The 17,846-nt window shown below is 44.2% G+C and overlaps 1 protein-coding gene across 1 annotated transcript in view; it reads right to left on the bottom strand.

Moving 5' to 3' along the window:
* The window catches only part of SYN2 (synapsin II), a 185,428-nt gene extending 175,002 nt beyond the window's left edge, over positions 1-10,426 (bottom strand). Inside the window, exon 1 of the mRNA XM_047781047.1 lies at positions 9,872-10,426. Within this exon, the coding sequence (XP_047637003.1) occupies positions 9,872-10,266 (395 nt within the window). The 5' untranslated portion in view covers positions 10,267-10,426. The remainder of the gene's footprint in view (positions 1-9,871) is intronic.
* Between the last annotated feature and the right edge of the window lie 7,420 nt (positions 10,427-17,846).

Genomic DNA, 17,846 nt, shown 5'->3' with positions numbered 1-17,846 from the left:
GAGGCAATTACAGTAGGAGTAGACAGTATAAACGGACAAGGAAGAGAAATGCCATAATGTGTGTACAGAACTGAAAACAGTCCAGTATTGCTGGAAATTGAAATTTAGGGATGGAAATAGTTAGACAGAGGTTGGAGAAGTAAGGATGGGTCAAACAGGAGGACCATGAACCTCACCTATAGGATATGGGAAGACACTGAAAAGCTTTAAGCAAAGAAATGAAAAAGTCAGATTTGCATTTTAAAGAACTCATTCAAGCTATTAAGTGGAAATCATGGTGAGATCTGGAGAAGTTCTAGGTGAAAGCTAATGAGAACTTGAAATAAGGGACCAATGGTGCCTTCAGTTGAGATAGAGAATATGTGAAGAGCTGGAAAAGAAGGAAAGATAAGGAATACAATGCTGGAACAAATGATGTTGAGTTACCCTTAACCACCCAGATGGAGATGTCCAGCAGACAAATGAACACATGTTTGACAATCAGGTCAAAGTTATGGGCTAAAAATAAAGATTTGGAAACTAACTGCATTTAGGAGATAACTAATATCTTGAGGGTAGATGGACCAGGGAGAGTATACAGAGTAGAAAATGCAGGCAGAAAATGGAGCCCTGAGGAACAGCTGCGTTTAATGAAGTAAGCAAAGGAAAAGGAGTAAGAAGGAACTTCAAAAAAACAGGTATGAAGATAACAACAAATGCAGTGTTCAGAAGCCAAGGCATTTCTAAATGAAAGACAAAACTGTGTCAAACTAATCACGAGTGTGTAGACTGATATCTTCCTTTGGATTTAGCAATTAAGTAACCTCACAATAACCATTTGTAGTATAATGGAAAGGGCAAAGGTTAAAAGTCAATGCAGGAAGGGAATAATGGAATAAGGAAGGAGAAAAAAGGAGTTAGATTTCTCTCTGATGTCTAGAAGAGTGATTAAGAAGGTGAGGAGTAGTTTTTGCTTGTTTATTTACAGGCATGGAACAAACAGTAGAAGCACCCTCTAGGAAATAAGAGCATGAACAGAAGGAAAAAAAAGGGATGAAATTTAGAGCAAGGTAATGAAGAAGGCAGTGGGAGACAGGTCTTTTTTAAACAGATACCCTCATCCCCTGAGAATGGAATAAAGAAAATGAGAGTTGAGGTAAAAGAAAGAAGCAGAAGAAGAGCATTCAAAGACAACTGTGCAATAATGGTACAGAATCCTGAAAGTCAAGTACATGTCCAGGGAGAGGGTAATCCAGAGTACAGCAAAAGTTTAGAATTAAGAGTGAGGGAGTTCCCATCGTGGCGCAGTGGTTAACAAATCCGACTAGGAACCATGAGGCTGCAGGTTCGATCCCTGCCCTTGTTCAGTGGGTTAACAATCCAGCGTTGCCGTGAGCTGTGGCGTAGGTCGCAGATGCGGCTCGGATCCCACGTTGCTGTGGCTCTGGTGTAGGCTGGTGGCTACAGCTCCCATTAGACCCCTAGCCTGGGAACTCCATATGCCACGGGAGCAGCCCTAGGAAAGACAAAAAAAAAAGAGAGAGAGAGAGAGAGAGAGAAGAGAAATGAGTCAGAAAAGGTAAACTGGGACAGACTGAATAAGCTTGGTGAGCAATTGTGTTAGAGAACAATGTTATGCAGGAAATTAACTCTGTAAAATCTGTGAATTCTTTGATTCCGTTTAAGAATATTCCGAACGCAATGTGAATGATGGACTGGATAGAGGAAAAGAATACAGGTATCACCTTTTAAAGCCATTCTGTGTATTTCACTCTTCCTTCATTTCCCTCTGTAACCACTTTTCTTAATTAATCACAAGTGAAACTGAAGGTTTTTTTTGCATTTCATTTATTAAGTAAAGATTTATGTGGTTCTGTCCCTAACTGTTTAAAATAGCTGCATCAAATGGGTGTTTCTCTAATCAAAAAAAAAAAAAAAAAGGAGTTCCCGTCAGGGCGCAGTGGTTAATGAACCCGACTAGGAACCATGAGGTTGCAGGTTTGGTCCCTGCCCTTGCTCAGTGGGTTAACAATCCGGCGTTGCTGTGAGCTGTGGTGTAGGTCGCAGACTTGGCTCGGATCCAGCGTTGCTGTGGCTCTGGTGTAGGCCGGTGGCTACAGCTCCGATTGGACCTCTAGCCTGGGAATCTCCATATGCCACGGGAGCGGCCCAAGAAATAGCAAAAAGACCAAAAAAAAAAACCAAAAACCAAAAAACAAACAAACAAAAAAACTACCCTCACCCTAAGTTATATTGCCTTTTAAAAAAATACCAAAGAGAGATGTCAATAATCTTGTCTTTGAGCCCTAGCTCTCAATTTTAAAAAATTCCCCATCCCTGAAGTGTGCAAAATAGACAATCACCTGCACGATAAAATTTGGAAAACTCAAAAAAAGGGGACCAAGATAGGTTAGGTACCTGCAGAAACATGGAAGGTGCAACAATTATCAGTATGGCTCTTTACCCTTTACAAAGTGCTTTTTCAGAGCCTTATTTCACTTAATTCTCACAACAGTGCTGTAAGATATCCATACTGTTAACTCACTTTACAGATAAGAAAACTACTCTTTAACTGTGATTCTACAACCTAGTACAGTTTCTGATACACAGTAGGTCTCCAAAGAAAATACGTCAAATGCATGGGGGGAGAGGGAGGCTCAGAAGAGGTCATTTAACTCTGATAGGGTCATATAGTTAATGGCAGAGCATAGATTTCAACCATAGGTCCTCTGACCCTCAATCCTACATGTTCATATTGTTTCATGCTGCTGAAAAGAGGAGGAGAACTGAGTGAAGTGATTGAATATAATTATAATGTGCTTTACAACTGTACATGAACTGATTCAAATTTCAGAAATGCCTGCTGTCAAGTAACCAAGGTCAGTATACTTCCTCCTATTCTTAGGCTGCATGGGCATCCTTAGAGTTCGAGGAGCTGTGGCATTCGTTCACTTTATTCTCTTGCCCTATTCTAAGCTCCTTCCTCTCGCTACATTTAAGTTGGGTCTGCAGAACAGAAAAGCATTCTATACCATCTCCTCTTTCTAAAAGGCAATGGGGTAACCTTCTGACTTGAGTATCTCCTAATTTTTCTGCTGGTAAATTTCTCTCTTTTATTTGGGAATCTATCAATCTGGGTTCAGATCTTGACACTTCAGCTTAATAGCTATTTTATATTTGATAAGTGGCTACTTTAATAAGTCTGTTTATTCATCTATATAATGGATATTCTACCTACTACTCAGAATCATTGTGAAGATAAAATGAGACAATGGGTATGAATATGTGCAAACTACAACCCAGTGCACCTGTCAGGGATCAAGAAATAAATGCTGTTAATCAACATTTCAATGTATGTATACAAAGTTCTTAGATTTATCAGGGAGAGAAGAATTCAACCACAAGTCCACAATTCCCATCACTGAGGAGGAAACATACACCACGGTTATTACAAGATTAGCCTCCTCTTAATCACGGTAGCAATACTGTGAGAAGGCATTCTGAATGGAGAGGACCTGAAGATGATGTTTTGATGTTTTCATCCAAGGACATGTTTAGTCACTTATTGACCTATGCCACCTCTTCCAAAGATTCACAAGCAGTACTACATAGAATAAATCACAGAGCTAAAGTTTTTGAAAGGAAACAATGTAGTGCTATGAAGGATCTTACTGAATGTCTATCTGTTTCAATCCTCTCATTCAGAAAATCAAAATCCAAAGAGAAAAAGCTGTTTAGCTAAGAATACCCAGTAGCATATTTTTTCAAAAAAATTTTTTTATTCTGCACCCGTGGAAGTTCTCAAGCCATGGATTGAATCCAAGCCACAGATGTGACAAAGCCAGATCCTTTAACCTACTGTGCTGGCTGAGGATCAAATCTGTGCCTCTGCATTCTTAATCCACTGCATCACAGCGGGAACTCCCACAGTAGCATTTTTTAATGGTACAGATATTTCTAACCACTACATCTTCATTCCTCTGTGTTCCTACAGCATTTTATGCAGATTAATTACCATATTAAAATCCTATTTAAATGTCTGGATGGACTCCAGTAGACAAGGCCTACCCCCATATTAATCTTATATTCCCAGTACCTGGCCTGTTTAGATGTTCAACTGCACTGAGCATATACCAGTTAAAACTGTTTTGTAAACTCAAGGGGAAGGTAAACTTGAAGGGAAGTTTCTAGAAAACTTGCTATTTAGGCCTCCATCATTCTTGGCTTAGCGAGATATTAAAAAGGCTAATGTTTCTATAGATCTGAATTTGGGTACAAAAAGACAGCAGGCAATTTTTTTTTTTTTTTTTTTTTTTTTTGCTTTTCAGGGCCACACCTGCAGCATATGGAAGTTCCCAGGCTAGGAGTCCAATTGGAGCTACAGCCACCAGCCTATGCCACAGCCACTGCAACATGGGATACGAGCCATGTCTGCAAGCTACACCACAACTCACAGCAAAACCAGATCCTTAACCCACTGAATGAGGCCAGGGGTGGAACCTGCATCGTCATGGATACTAGTTGGGTTCCTCACCACTGAGCCACAAAGGGAACTCCGACAGTAGGCAATCTTATATGGAAAAGGACACAGGTAAAAACCGGTCCCTAAAAGCAAGATCATCATAGTAGCACAGTCCCACTATATTACTTTATTAGAGTTTATGACAAGGTTTCTAAGAGTCTCCTTCAATCATTTTACAATGACTTTTGCTGAAACAACAATAACATAAATAAGACAGTGAAACTTCTGGTGGGGATGTATTGCAATATGCTCATGCAATTCTTTTTTAAGCATTTACAACTCAACAATGACTCTAAAAGAAGCAGACACAAACAAAATTTCTAATGAGAAAAAGTGGTGAATTTAAGGAATCTACTCACAGAGTGACTTAAGGGTCAGAAGATGTGGGTTCTAGTCTCTGTTCTCTCACTAACTTCTTATTGTACCTTGGGCAAATTATTCCATTTCTCTGTTCGTAGAAGAAAGACTGAAGTTCTAGATCCTAGTTCTGAGAAAACTTGAACAAGCCACTCTCCCCACTTCAGATCAAGATTTCCCTCATTTATCAAGTAACACAGATGACCTTCCAGCTCTAATAACCTCAAATTCTAAGCTATAGGCTACTACTGCTATGAACGATGAAATTCTATGGAACCAATATGTTTGTGTTAGTCAGAAACAGGACATAACGATAAAATATTTGGCAGAGAGAAGCCTTAAACCTCACTCGAGCTCCCCCACAAGTTCCAATTCAAAAATTTTCCAGAGCCATTCACAAGCACTGGTCCAGACAACTGTACTTTGAAGTCCCCTATTTTTAATGTAATGCCCAAAGACTGACCAGAAAAGAATAGAAACAGGTGCCTCTCAGATAATGCATCAATTCAGTCTCTTGGTTGTCTCCCTCTTTTCTACTACTGTACTTTCCTTATACAATCCACTGTCTAGACTGAGCTAAACCTATCTCTTTTGATTTAAATTCTTCTAGGCTCAGTTCAAATCTCACTACTTTCATGAAGTATTCCTTTCCAATTCTAGCCCACAACATCTATAGTACAGTACATCATTGTGGTAGGAATTAAATGATATTTGTGAAGAACTTGGTATAACATCTGGCATATAGCAGTTGCTCAAAAAGTAGTAGTCAGCGCTGTTCCCACACCTTCAGCACTAATCATATACACTTTAGTTCAGTGCATCTTAAATTTAATGTGCGTGTGAATCACCTGGAGATCTTACTCAAATGTAAATTATGATTAAGCAAGTGTGAGGTGGAACCTGATGATCTTTAGTTCAAAAAGCTCTTGGTTGATGCCAATGTTGCTGATCCAAGGACCACACTTTGAATACAAGGGGAAGTTTTTAGTAAACTTTTTTTTTAGAATGTATTTATCTTATCTATCCACCCAGATAGAAAGATTTTAGAAGAGAGAAACTATGTCTCATTTTTCTTAACATATATGTGCTGTATATACAGGTGTTCAATAAACATCTATAGACTTATCAAATATGCAGTCTCTAGATATTCTAGATAATCTCTAGCATGCTTGTACCATACTGATTTTCAAATTCAAACACTAAGACATTTGAGGTCGAAAAAGTCACTTGGTTAATGCAGCTGGCTGGAATCACTGGAACAGAGGCAGGGGTGAATCTGAGAGAAAACTTACCTCTTCACCAGAAGAATATTACAAAAAAAAATAACATATACACATGGATGCTCATTCCTTGTTCAAACACCAAAGTCATTAAAGTGCGATCTTAACTACACTTCAAATTTAGGACAAACCTTAAAAGAAGACATGTATTTTTCAGGTACATATTTTTTTAATTAGTAATAATTATTAAAAGGTATATAAAGAGCTTGACTTCATTTTTAGTGGAACAGAAACATTTTTCAGTGATCCTTTAGTGTGCAATTAATCTAAAGGTCTCAGGCAACCAGTGAAAACACATTTCAAGCAAAAAAGAGAGAGAAAGAAACACCCTCCAATTTTCTCATCAACCTGGTCAGTGATAAGATCTCCAAACTCCATGTCTGCAACTATAGAAATTCAAAAGAATCTGCTGTATATCAAGGCTTCTCTGAGAAGCTGCTTATTTTAAGCCCTTCTTTTAAATCTCTAATTATTTAAATACTTGTTAAAACTCTATTTTAGCATTCCCTAATTCAGACAGAACAAATATTCTTAAATTTTACTGGGAAACTATACTCTGACTTCCTATTCAAGCACCAGGAAAATAATGTTGGCCCTGTATGACACCTATTCACAGAATACTATCTAGATACCTTAAACTGTGAGGCGAATTTACTAAAATCAGTCTTCAGAGCAAAAAGCACTTTTTTAGGTCACTGAGCTTGTCATAGATAGGCAACTGCTTCTTAACTCATAGAGCCCTTTCAATAAAACCACTCACCAATATTTAACTGAGATGTTTTTAACAAATTTAGATACCTCAAAAGAAGACAGACTCTGCAATTCTTTTTTTTTTTTTTTAATTGTCTTTTGTCTTTTTAGGGCCCCGCCCATGGCATATAGAAGTTCCCAGGCTACAGGTCTAATCAAAGCTATGGCTGCAGGCCTACGCCAGAGCCACAGCAACGCGGGATCCGAGCCGCGTCTGCAACCTACACCACAGCTCACGGCAATGCCAGATCCTTAACCCACTGAGCAAGGCCAAGGATCGAACCCACAACCTCATGGTTCCTAGTCAGATTCATTTCTGCTGAGCCATGACGGGAACTCCAGACTCCGCAATTCTCAGAACTGCTACTAAGCACAGAAACACAGAAGCACAAAACTGCTGTCAGGCACAAGATAAAAACTGGGTTTATTAGTTTAAGTAAATCAGTGTTATTACTTCAGAGAAAATCAGAAAACAGTTGGGAGTCAGTACATAAAAAAGTGGCTTCTATTACTTCCATCAGAGGTCTACTCTCCTGAGCAAGGAAAATTCTCTGGTTCGTGCCAGGCAGGCAGTCTTCCTAGAGAATACTACTATCCAAGGAGAGTTTCAAATCTCAAGCCACTGAAGCAGTTATAAACATATGGGTATCTTCCTACCTGGAGGGAGCTAACTAGTAATTAGTCCCAAAATAAATGCCTTCAATAGAGTAGGAGATCAGGACCAGGTATGAGAGGGTGAGATTCTTGCATAAAAAAAAAAAAAAATGAAGCAGGAGAGTTCCCATCGTGGCTCAGCAGAAATGAACCTGACTTGTATCGATGAGGACTCAGGTTTGATCCCTGGCCTCGCTCAATGTTTAAGGATCCCGTGTTGCTGTGAGCTCTGTTGCTGTGAGCTGTGGTGTAGGTTGCAGATGCAGCTGAGATCTAGTATTGCTGTGGCTGTGGCACAGGCCAGTGGCTACAGCTCCAATTCAACTCCTAGCCTGGGAACCTCCATATGCCGCAGGTGTGGCCCTAAAAAGACCGAAAAAAAAAAAAAAAAAAAAGCACCAATATCATTCTCATCTCTCCCCTCCTTTTCCTGACCTTTAAGACTCATCTTTTGTGAAGCTTTCTCCAATAACTGACTCTCACTAATCACTCTATTTATTGAATGCCTGAAACACTAGTCTCAACTAATGATTCTAGATTCCTTTTTGTTAACTGTTTCATGTTTTCATTTTGTCCCTCAAATTGAGTGTGAGTTCTCTGTAAGAGCCCTATGTTGTCTAGCCCCTAGAGGGAGCTAATTATTAATACTGTTAATAATATAATAAAAAAAAAACAGTGAGGCAATATAAAATAATGGAGCGGCAATGGTAGAGGTCAAATTCTGGCTCTACCATTTGACTGTGAACGCATTCCTTCAAAAGCTCAGTTTGGTGGTGAGAATTCAATCAATATAGATATTAGAGCACCTAGTACAGGGTCTGGCACATAACGGACACAATAAAGCTTAGTTACCTTCTCTCCCACTTAATAAGCACTTGTTGATATAAACTGAGTTAGTGTAACTCTCCTAGGGGCTGCCAATGGCACCATTATATACTCTTTTGCTTTCCGAATTACCCTCTTGCTTGTGCCTTTGTCGTTTCCTAACAAAGATTCCTTCAAATTTTCTACTCTATAGTCCTGAGAAAAAGCCAACTACACAAGTCACCCAAATGACTATTCAGAATGGTCATATCAGAGGCCAGCCAGAGGGCATCTCCACGTTTACATCTCACTTCCATCACTCCCATGCCAGCACTTTCTCCCTCCTGGTCTTCCAGTGAGAAAATGATAAAGGCAGCAAAGCAACCAAAAGAGGAAATGGAAATAAACAGCTCTGTGGTCCCTCTGTGCCTTCCTCTTGGGAGGAAACACAGGTCTAGTTTCCAAACCCAACTCTTGGGGGTGGGGGGGCTTTCCATGTTCCAAAAGAATCCTCTTTTTCCTCACCTCTTCTTCATGTCTTCAAGCCCTTAAGCAGTCAATTTCACTATCACTTCCCACCCCAACCATGCCCTGGGTCAACTTCCTGCTCCATAAAATAGAACCTCTTTTAACTGATTTGTCTTAAAGCATGTCATTCATGCTTTTATCAACTGGAGGTCACATTTTTCCCCCAGCCTTCACCCTTCCGAGTTGGAATATTCCTTAAAAATAAACAAATAAATAAATGGGGGTTCCCCTTCTACTGCATTAAGGCAGATCTTTTTATTTGTGTCCCTTTAGTAATCCAGAATATTATACCTGGGTCATCACCTTTTCAGCTGGAAAAAGCCACCATCACGTCCACCCCAAAACACATACAAAAAAAATTTTTTTTTTTTTTACTCCGCAAATCTGCCCCCCCTTCCCCCAGGGCTGCACAAAACACAAGAATTGCATTATTCTTAAACGACTTCACTGTGCTGCACGGGAACAAACCCGTGTCCACCTGGGCTCCCACATCTGTGATCTGATAACCTTCATCAGGCCAGGTGAAAATACACCCCTCGCCTCCCCCACCCCTCACCCACTTTTATTCCTGATTCGCTCCGTGCCTCATAAAGCAGAACCTTTCTTATTGGCCTCAAATGTTCCTTCGGGGATCTGGGACCATTTTCACCCCAGCTTCTATGTGTCGAGGGTGAAAAGACTGTCTCCCCCGCACCCCCTCCCCAAAAACTCTATTTCCTAAGACTCTTCTTCCCTGTTGCATAAAGTAGCTCCAGCTTTTCTGTGTTTGGGAATTTGAGCCAATTGAGGGGCTATTTTACCTCAGACTTCACCTTTCCAGCGGGTCAGTGCCTCCCCGCCCGCGCCCCCGCCCCCGGGACACATACACTCCCGTTGGACCCCGTTTCCTCGCTGAGGGACCCGGGACCCTCCTTTCTATGGTCCGACACGCTTTCCCCGCGCCGGAGCCTACTCTGTGCGGCCCCAGCTGCCCAAGCCCCGGGCCCCGGGCCCCTACCAGTCGGTGTGCGGCTCGTCGACGACCAGCAGCACCTTGGCCTTCCTGGCGGCGGCGGGCGGGGGCGCGGGCGCGTCCACCAGGCCGGCCGAGGCGGCCGTCTGCTTCACCGCCTGGGACAGCGAGCTGAAGAAGCTGCTGCCCACCGACGGCGCCGCCGCCGCCGCTGCTTGTGGTGCGGGTTGCGGCGCGGGCGCGGGGGCCGGCGGCGGCCTCCGCTCAGGGCCCGGCGAGGCGGCCGGGGGCGCGGACGAGGCCGAGGCCGCGCCCGGGCCGGGGGGCGGGGGCGGCGGGGGCTGCTGGGGCTCCGGCCGCTGCAGGTCGGTCATGTAGCCATTGGGCAGGTTGGCGATGAAGCTGCTGTCCGACAGCCGGCGCCGCAGGAAGTTCATCATCTGGCTAGAGGGGCTGGGGGCGCGCGAGGCGTCGGGGCCGGGGGGCGCGGAGGGCGAGAAGGAGGCGTCGGCGGCGGGGGCTGAGGTGGCTGAGGTGACAGAGGCGGCTGAAGCTCTGTCCGCGGCGGGTGAGCCCAGCAGACAGCCGCGGCGGAGTGGGCCAGGCAGGCGGAGCGGCGCGAGGCTCAGCGCCAGGAAGCGGGCGGGGCCGGGGGCGGGGCCAATGGTCTCCCCCGCCCCTCGCCGCAGAGCCGGCACCGCCCCCGACTGTCCGCCTGCGCACCAGGCACTTAGCAGCCAGCCTGCGGGGTCTGGGGACTCCGGATGGCGAGCGCGAGCGCCAGGCCTCTAGCGTCCAGAACGTGGCTCTGTGGGGAGGGCGTGTGAACTATTTCTGCTGCCCGAGTATAGGGAAAAGGGAGCTGAAACCCCCCCCACCACCACCTTTTTGGTTGGGGGAGAAAAAAACCATGTCCCAGCCGAGATGGAGGCGAAGGAAACTATCCTCACTCCCTTTGGCAGGAAGAGAGGTGTCAGCCTTCCTACCCTGAGGTGAGGGAGAAGCCATAACCTTCCTGCGCGTGGACACACACACACACACCGGTGAGAGAACAAAAACAATCCCTTCCTCGGTACTGGGGGAGAAAGACATCCCATCCAGGGTGACGAGGCAAGCCCTAGTGGTAAAGCGAACTCTCATCTCCTCTACTTTGGGGAGGAAGGGGATGGGAGACAGGCCCTCTCCACCCCGTCTTGGAAGGATGTGTAGGATGCACTCTCGGTGCCTTCCTTACCTCAAAGCACGCACTCCTCTCCCCCTTCTCTTCCACAAGTGTAAGGCTGAAGATCCCCCCCAACCCCGCCTCTCCGCCCCCAGTCTTATATCTAAGGCTCTCCCACCTCTTATGTGTTCTATTTGCTGACAGGAGTTGGTGCATCCTATGTAAGATCAAGAAGGTCACCTTCTCAAGATCTTTCTATTTGTTTTTCCAGTTCATTCATTGGCCAGATCTGCCTAAACCTCCATGAAGTCTGATTACCACCTTCCCAAACGCACACTATAAATCTTGTGTGCCCCCTGGACCTTTGTTTTCAGCTCTCATGAGGTGAAATCCCTGTGATGTATTGGAGCAGGTCACAGCAGGTACACTTTACATTCAGATCTCTCTGGGTGATGTGTGACCTTGGGCAAATCAGCCCTCTGAGCCTCTTTTCCTCACCTGATAAAAGGAGATAACACTATTCAACGTTGTTACACAGTAAATGATATCATGTATGTAAAGCACCTGGCACACAGTAGGTATGCTAGTAGTGGCACCAGGATTCTTAGTCTTATTGGAATTATTCTCAGTAAATGTTTATCAGGCTGAATGGAATCAATGAGCAGCTTGTCACTAATGTTGGCAGGCAGTTCTCACTTCCTCCATTCCAGCTGGCACTCATCTTGGGAGCTGGAGGTTCACAATCCTGCTCTGAGCCGGAGACCCAGGGATGTCCAAGAGGTCTTCAGTCAACTATAGTAATATATAGTCTTCTCATCTACTGTGTGCCAGGTGTGGTTAGAGCTGGATAGAATGATGTGAATGGTAAGTGGCACCTGTTTTATTAGTTCATCTATGTGGGCTGGAGGGGAGACTAGGGAACACAGACATAGAACAATCACCACAATAAAGTGTGTGAAACACTGTAATAATACAGCAAGGGATTCATTCTGCCTTTGGGGCTTAAGGATGGCTCCTCAGAGGAGGGGACATTTTGAGATGGATCTTGAGGCAGCCCTAAGAGTTTACCAGCAGAGAAGTGGGGAAAGCACTCAGAGAAGGCCAGGAGGAATGCTCCTTGATAATTATTCTGGGAAGCCTTGCCTCAATCCTCCATGGTGAGCTATTTTGTCACCTGTGCTTAGCTTTGTCATAGCCCCTGAAGAAATGATAATAAAATATTCTGGTGACTAGCATGTAAGCTTTTCAAGGATAGGATCGTGTCTTAGTCATCTCTGGACCCTAACACCAAGCATGGTGTCTGATACATAGTAAGGACTCAACTGTTTGAGAATCCAACTTAGATCTTCTGTCTTTTGGAGAACAAAACTGATGTCAGCAGCAACTTAAGTAAATAAACTTAGTTGAATGTATTTTTTAGAAAATGAGAGGGATCTTTTCCAAAGGCATGAATCTCTAATGATGGGATTTCAGACACTATCATTTCAATTTTTTGGATGATCAAGTTATCTCTTTTTATATTTCACTAAGTTATTCCCCCTAAGCATTAAGCTTGTAGTGTGTTTCTTTTTAAAAAACGAACCAATTACCCAGTGAGATCCTGCTATAATACAGCACAGTCGCTTGTTTTATCTAGTAACTTAAGACGGAACATGATGGAGAATAATGTGAAAAAAAGAATGTATATAAATGCATAACTGGGTCACTATACAGCAGAAATTGACAGAACATTGTCAACTATATTAAAAAAAATTTTAAATCAACTGGAGTTCCCATTGTGGCTCAACCTGTATCCATGAGGATGCGGGTTCGATCCCTGCAGTCGCTCAGTGGGTTAAGGATCCACCGTTGCCGTGATCTGTGGTATAGGTCACAGACTAGGCTCAGATCCCATCCCACATTGCTATGGTGTGGCATAGGCTGGCAGCTGTAGCTCTGATTCAACCCCTAGCCTGGGAACTTCCATATGTCACCAGTGCTGCCCTAAAAAAAGCAAAAAACAAACAAACAAATCAGCCAATTACCAAACTGAGTACCTAAGACACACAGGCATTACACTAGGCCCTGGAGAATAAAGGAGACTTAGGGATGAAGAAAACCCAACTCTGCCCTTAAAAAGATGGCTCAGGAACTTCACACCATGGTGCAGTGGGTTAAAAATCCAACTGCAGCAGCCCGGGTTGCTGTGAAGGTTCAGGTTCAATCCCCTGCCCTGTGCAGTGGGTTAAGGATCCAGGGTTGCCGCAGCTGGAGCATAGGACAAAGCTGCGGCTCAGATTCAGTCCCTGGCCCAGGAACTTCCACATGCCTCAGGTGCAGCAGTAAGGAAAAAACAACAACAAAAAAAGACAGCCCAGAGACATGAACACATAACTAGCAATAGCAGAGCAGTCTGCGTGTGGCCAGAAAGTGGAGCAGGCAGTGAGTCTTAGAGGAGCAGAGGAGGGAGAGATCTCTGGGGTAGGAGCAGATTTCATGGGGGAGGTAGAGCTCAGGCCTCATAACAGGTAGAATTTGGATAACCAGGACAGGGTGGAGAGACAACTGAGACAGAAGTGATGGCAAGAGCAGTCAGGAAAGCTGGACCAGATCAGTTACAAGAATGTATAGATCTTTCCTTGAAGGCAAAGACCTTCCCTATATTATGACTATACTCCTTAAGACTTAGACTGGCCCCTGGCATGTAGAAAGCACTCAAATGTTTGTAAGAGAGACTCTGAGAGGCTATACTTATGTGTATGTTTATTTTGTTAGATGGCAAGCACCTTACAGTGAGGAATTCTGTCTTCTACTTCTCAGAAAGAGCTGCAAAGCCTGACATAACATCCAACACAAAGGAAGTATCCCAGTCTTAGATGCTGGATCAGAATGTTCCCAGAGTCTGGTTAACTATAGTTTCCTTCACTGATACAGTGGAGGCCCCCCCAAACCATTAAAGATATTCATCAAATATTCTACTCATTTGTAATTATTTTCTGGTAGATTTTAATAAGAATAATATTCTTATGGAAGAACAGACTATGTTCTTATGATTGGACATGAGTGGTTATTAATCAATTGACTATGATTAGAAGACCTTCATGGACTTCCCGTCGTGGCTCAGTGGTTAACCAATCCGACTAGGAACCATGAGGTTGTGGGTTTAATCCCTGGCCTTGCTCAGTGAGTTAAGGATCTGGTGTTGCCGTGAGCTGTGGTGTAGGTCACAGACACTGCTCAGATCCCGAGTTGCTGTGGCTCTGGTGTAGGCTGGAGGCTACAGCTCCAATTAGACCCCTAGCCTGGGAACCTCCATATGCCGCAGGTGCAGCCCCAGAAAAGATAAATAAATAAATAAATAAATAAATAAATAAATAAATATAAGATTTTCATCTGCTTAAACCAGTACACTCCGTGTTCCATAGTCCTTGTCAGGAATTATAAATGGGCTTGAGTTTTTAATGAGCTGTAATAAAAATCTTTCTCCTATCCTTACCTGTGGATTTAGGTTCCAGCTACAGGAAGAACATAGCACTCTTCATCTATCTTTTTTTTTTTCTTTTTGTCTTTTTGCCTTTTCTAGGGCCGCTTCCTACAGCATATGGAGGTTCCCAGGCTAGGGGTCCAATCGGGGCTGTAGCCACTGGCCAACACCAGAGCCACAGCAACGTGGGATCTGAGCTGCCTCTGAGACCTACACCACAGCTCATGGCAACACCAGATCCTTAACCCACTGAGCAAGGCCAGGGATCAAACCCGCGACCTCATGGTTCCTAGTCGGATTCATTAACCACTGCGCCACGACGGGAACTCCACTCTTCATCTATCTTATGTCTTGCCTTTGCTCTGGAATTGAAGGGGGAGCAGGATTTGGAAATGCTATAAAATGTAAACTTCTGGTGCAGTTAGGCCCTAAGACCAGCCAACCATTCCCCATCTCCAGGTAGAAGGCATTTCTGGCAGAGCAATCAGTGAGGGGGTAGGGTCTCTCCCACCTTTCTTAATCATTCGGGAATGGAAGAGCCAACTGTCAGAATCTCAGAGGTATCCTTCAGGTCCAGAAGCCTGGGACTCTTTGAGGTCCATCCTTGTGGAATCTTTATCTTTGTAAACATAAGTAAACATCTGGCAACTGCAGATGAAAAAATCCCGCTAAAATCCGGAACCAATTTAAATACTTTACCGCCTCTCTGATTTCTCTGTTCCCCTTGAGCAACAACAATGCAGTGGAGAAGGCTCACAGGGAGACAAGCTGGGAACAAGCCAGAGGAGCAATTGAAGTGCCTTCTCAGAGCTCAAAAAGCAGATCTTAAAGGAAAACTTTGGCATACCGAGCCACCTGACAGAATGCTTACTGTCTCAGTTCTATCCAGACAAGGAAGTTTGCTGGAATTTCCCACCACTGGCTCTTGCTCACTCCTCAGGATCAGGGACCCCATTCAGACCCACCTGCTCTAAAGAGAAGTAGAAAGAGTTTGGGATGCAGAAACTGTGGGTTCTAGTCCTGGCTCTGTCACTCATTGGCTTTGCAATTTTCAACAAGTTGTTTAGCTCCCTGGGCCTCTTATGCAAAATGAAGGAAGAGGTTCTGCCTTGGGCTTCTTATGAAATAACATGGGAACACTTTGAAGGAGACAAAGCTTTACCAGAAGAGGCATCATTATTGCCTTCTATACTGTCTTCTTACTGCCGTTTGGAGAGCCTGAGTGAATTGAGAGTTTGTCATCTCCATTCAGGTGGGCCTTCGAGACAGTATGCCTTCCTCCTCTACCTCTGTATAGAAAGCAGCTATGTCCCCAACTCTGAATTCCCCAAAGGTTGCCCCATCAGCTTGGCCCATTTGCTATACTTAGGAATATAAGTTCAATTCTAAATCTGCTTCGTGGTAATGATAACCTTTTTTTTTTTTTTTTTTTTTAAGAGCAGCACCTGCGGCATATGGCAGTTCCCAGGCTAGGGGTCAAATCGGAGCTGTAGCTGCTGGCCTACACTATAGCCACAGCAACTAGGGATCTGACTCAAGGCAATGCCAGATCCTTAACCCACTGAGCAAGGCCTGGGATCAAACCTGCATCCTTATGGATACTAGTCAGATTCGTTTCCACTGAGCCATGATGGGAACTCCTGGTAATGATAACATTGAACAAATCATTTTCAGCCTCAGTTTCCTGATCTGTAAAAGAATGGTGATAATTACCATAATGACCCTGAAGGACTATTTCGAGGACTAAATAAGATCAAGTATTTGAATGTATTTTATCAGCCGTAAAGCACTGTGCAAATGTTAGCTGTTAATATTTCTGACACCAAGGGAATCACAGAATTTGCCAATAGTACAACTAAAACACACACACACACACACACAAAAAGGGGCTCTCCTCACACATACTTATCCCCATGTTACACACCCAAGAGAATTCATGGAAGGCATGAGGTTGGCCCTCTGAAGCTACTCCCAGGTATAGTCATACCTGCCAAAATAAATGCAACAACCACTTCAGCTGATGGCTTCTACCTTTCTGGATGACCTTGAACAAGGCACTTCACTTTGATCTCCAGGCATCTATTTCCTTGCCTGAAAAATGAGGGGAAGTGAGCTAAGCTGGGTGATCCCCAAGGTCTGGTGTTGTGAGATTCCCTGGGAGGGGCCCCCCAGGGCAAATAAGCACCTGACATCACCAGGCTGAGCGAGGAAACATAGGGCAAACACTGAGCCCTGGCAGATGGTTTTAGGAAGAGAGAGACACGGGGGTGCCCAGAAAAAACACAGGTGGCATAAATTCTCATTCCAAGTCTGCCCCTGACTTAAGGGACTCAGAGATGGTCCCCTCACCAAGTTTCCATTTCTCCAGAAGTACAGGGGACACAATAATAACTACAACTGATTAGATGCCGACCAGATGCCAGAAACTATCCATGTGTTGTCTCATTTAACTTCCCACAAGGGAGGTGTAAAATATTCCCTTTTCACCAGAAGCAATTAGACTTCAGAGTAGGTACACCAACTAACATGAGATCTTAGAACTAAAGAATTACAGAGCTGTACATCCAGTCTGGTTGCCTCCAAAGCCCAAGAGAGTCTGCATTAGGGTAGACTGACAGGTGCCATCCTTCAGCAGCTTGCCTAAGAAACACACTTATTGGAAGCCATAGGCGAAATGATATGCTCCCTGGACTTGCCTCAGCTTCCCTGACATCTCCCTTTGCCCAGATTCCTGCAGACATAGGAGGCTTGGCATCCTGTGTAAACATTCCCACCCCAGAAACAAGCTAGCTTCAAGCAAGAAGAATCTGGCTGAGGAGACACCCCTCCCCCATAAACCCCACTCCTACTCCCACCAAGCTTGGACCACAGCTCCCCACAGAGCAGCTCTGGCCTCTTGCGGGATGTCCGGGTATTGGCTGTTGCCATGGTGATAGAGGAACATTACTGTCACGCATGCAGAAGCAGCATAGAGTAGGTTTCCCCCGCCTGGAAGACTCAGAGGATTCATCACTAGGTTGTTTTCCAGCAGCATCTGCATAGCACTTCACAGACAAGTAAAAGAGCATCCCTTCCGCTTAGCATTTGACCCCACCCCAGGGACAGAGCTGAGCCTTTTATACCAAGTCCATGAAGAAGGCAGCCCCCTCCCTCTACCTCTGGGACAGTTCCTCTTCAAGAAAGTGCCTTGCAGGTGGTAGGAAGAGGTATTTGCAAAATGCCAGTAAATTAGCTGTTTACAGAAACAGTGGGCAGCCCCTGACTCTCCATCTTGGCCACTCCCAGACTGTGAGTCAATTAGATCTTTGGTGTCAGACCCATATAGGTTTATCCTCTGCTTCAGCCACCTATTAGTAAGGCAATCTCATGCAATTTCTTTAATGAAACTGAGATTA

This window comes from Phacochoerus africanus, chromosome 1 (genome assembly GCF_016906955.1).
Source record: "Phacochoerus africanus isolate WHEZ1 chromosome 1, ROS_Pafr_v1, whole genome shotgun sequence".
In the NCBI taxonomy this organism is placed as follows: domain Eukaryota; kingdom Metazoa; phylum Chordata; class Mammalia; order Artiodactyla; family Suidae; genus Phacochoerus; species Phacochoerus africanus.
This window is presented reverse-complemented; position numbering and strand designations above follow the sequence as displayed.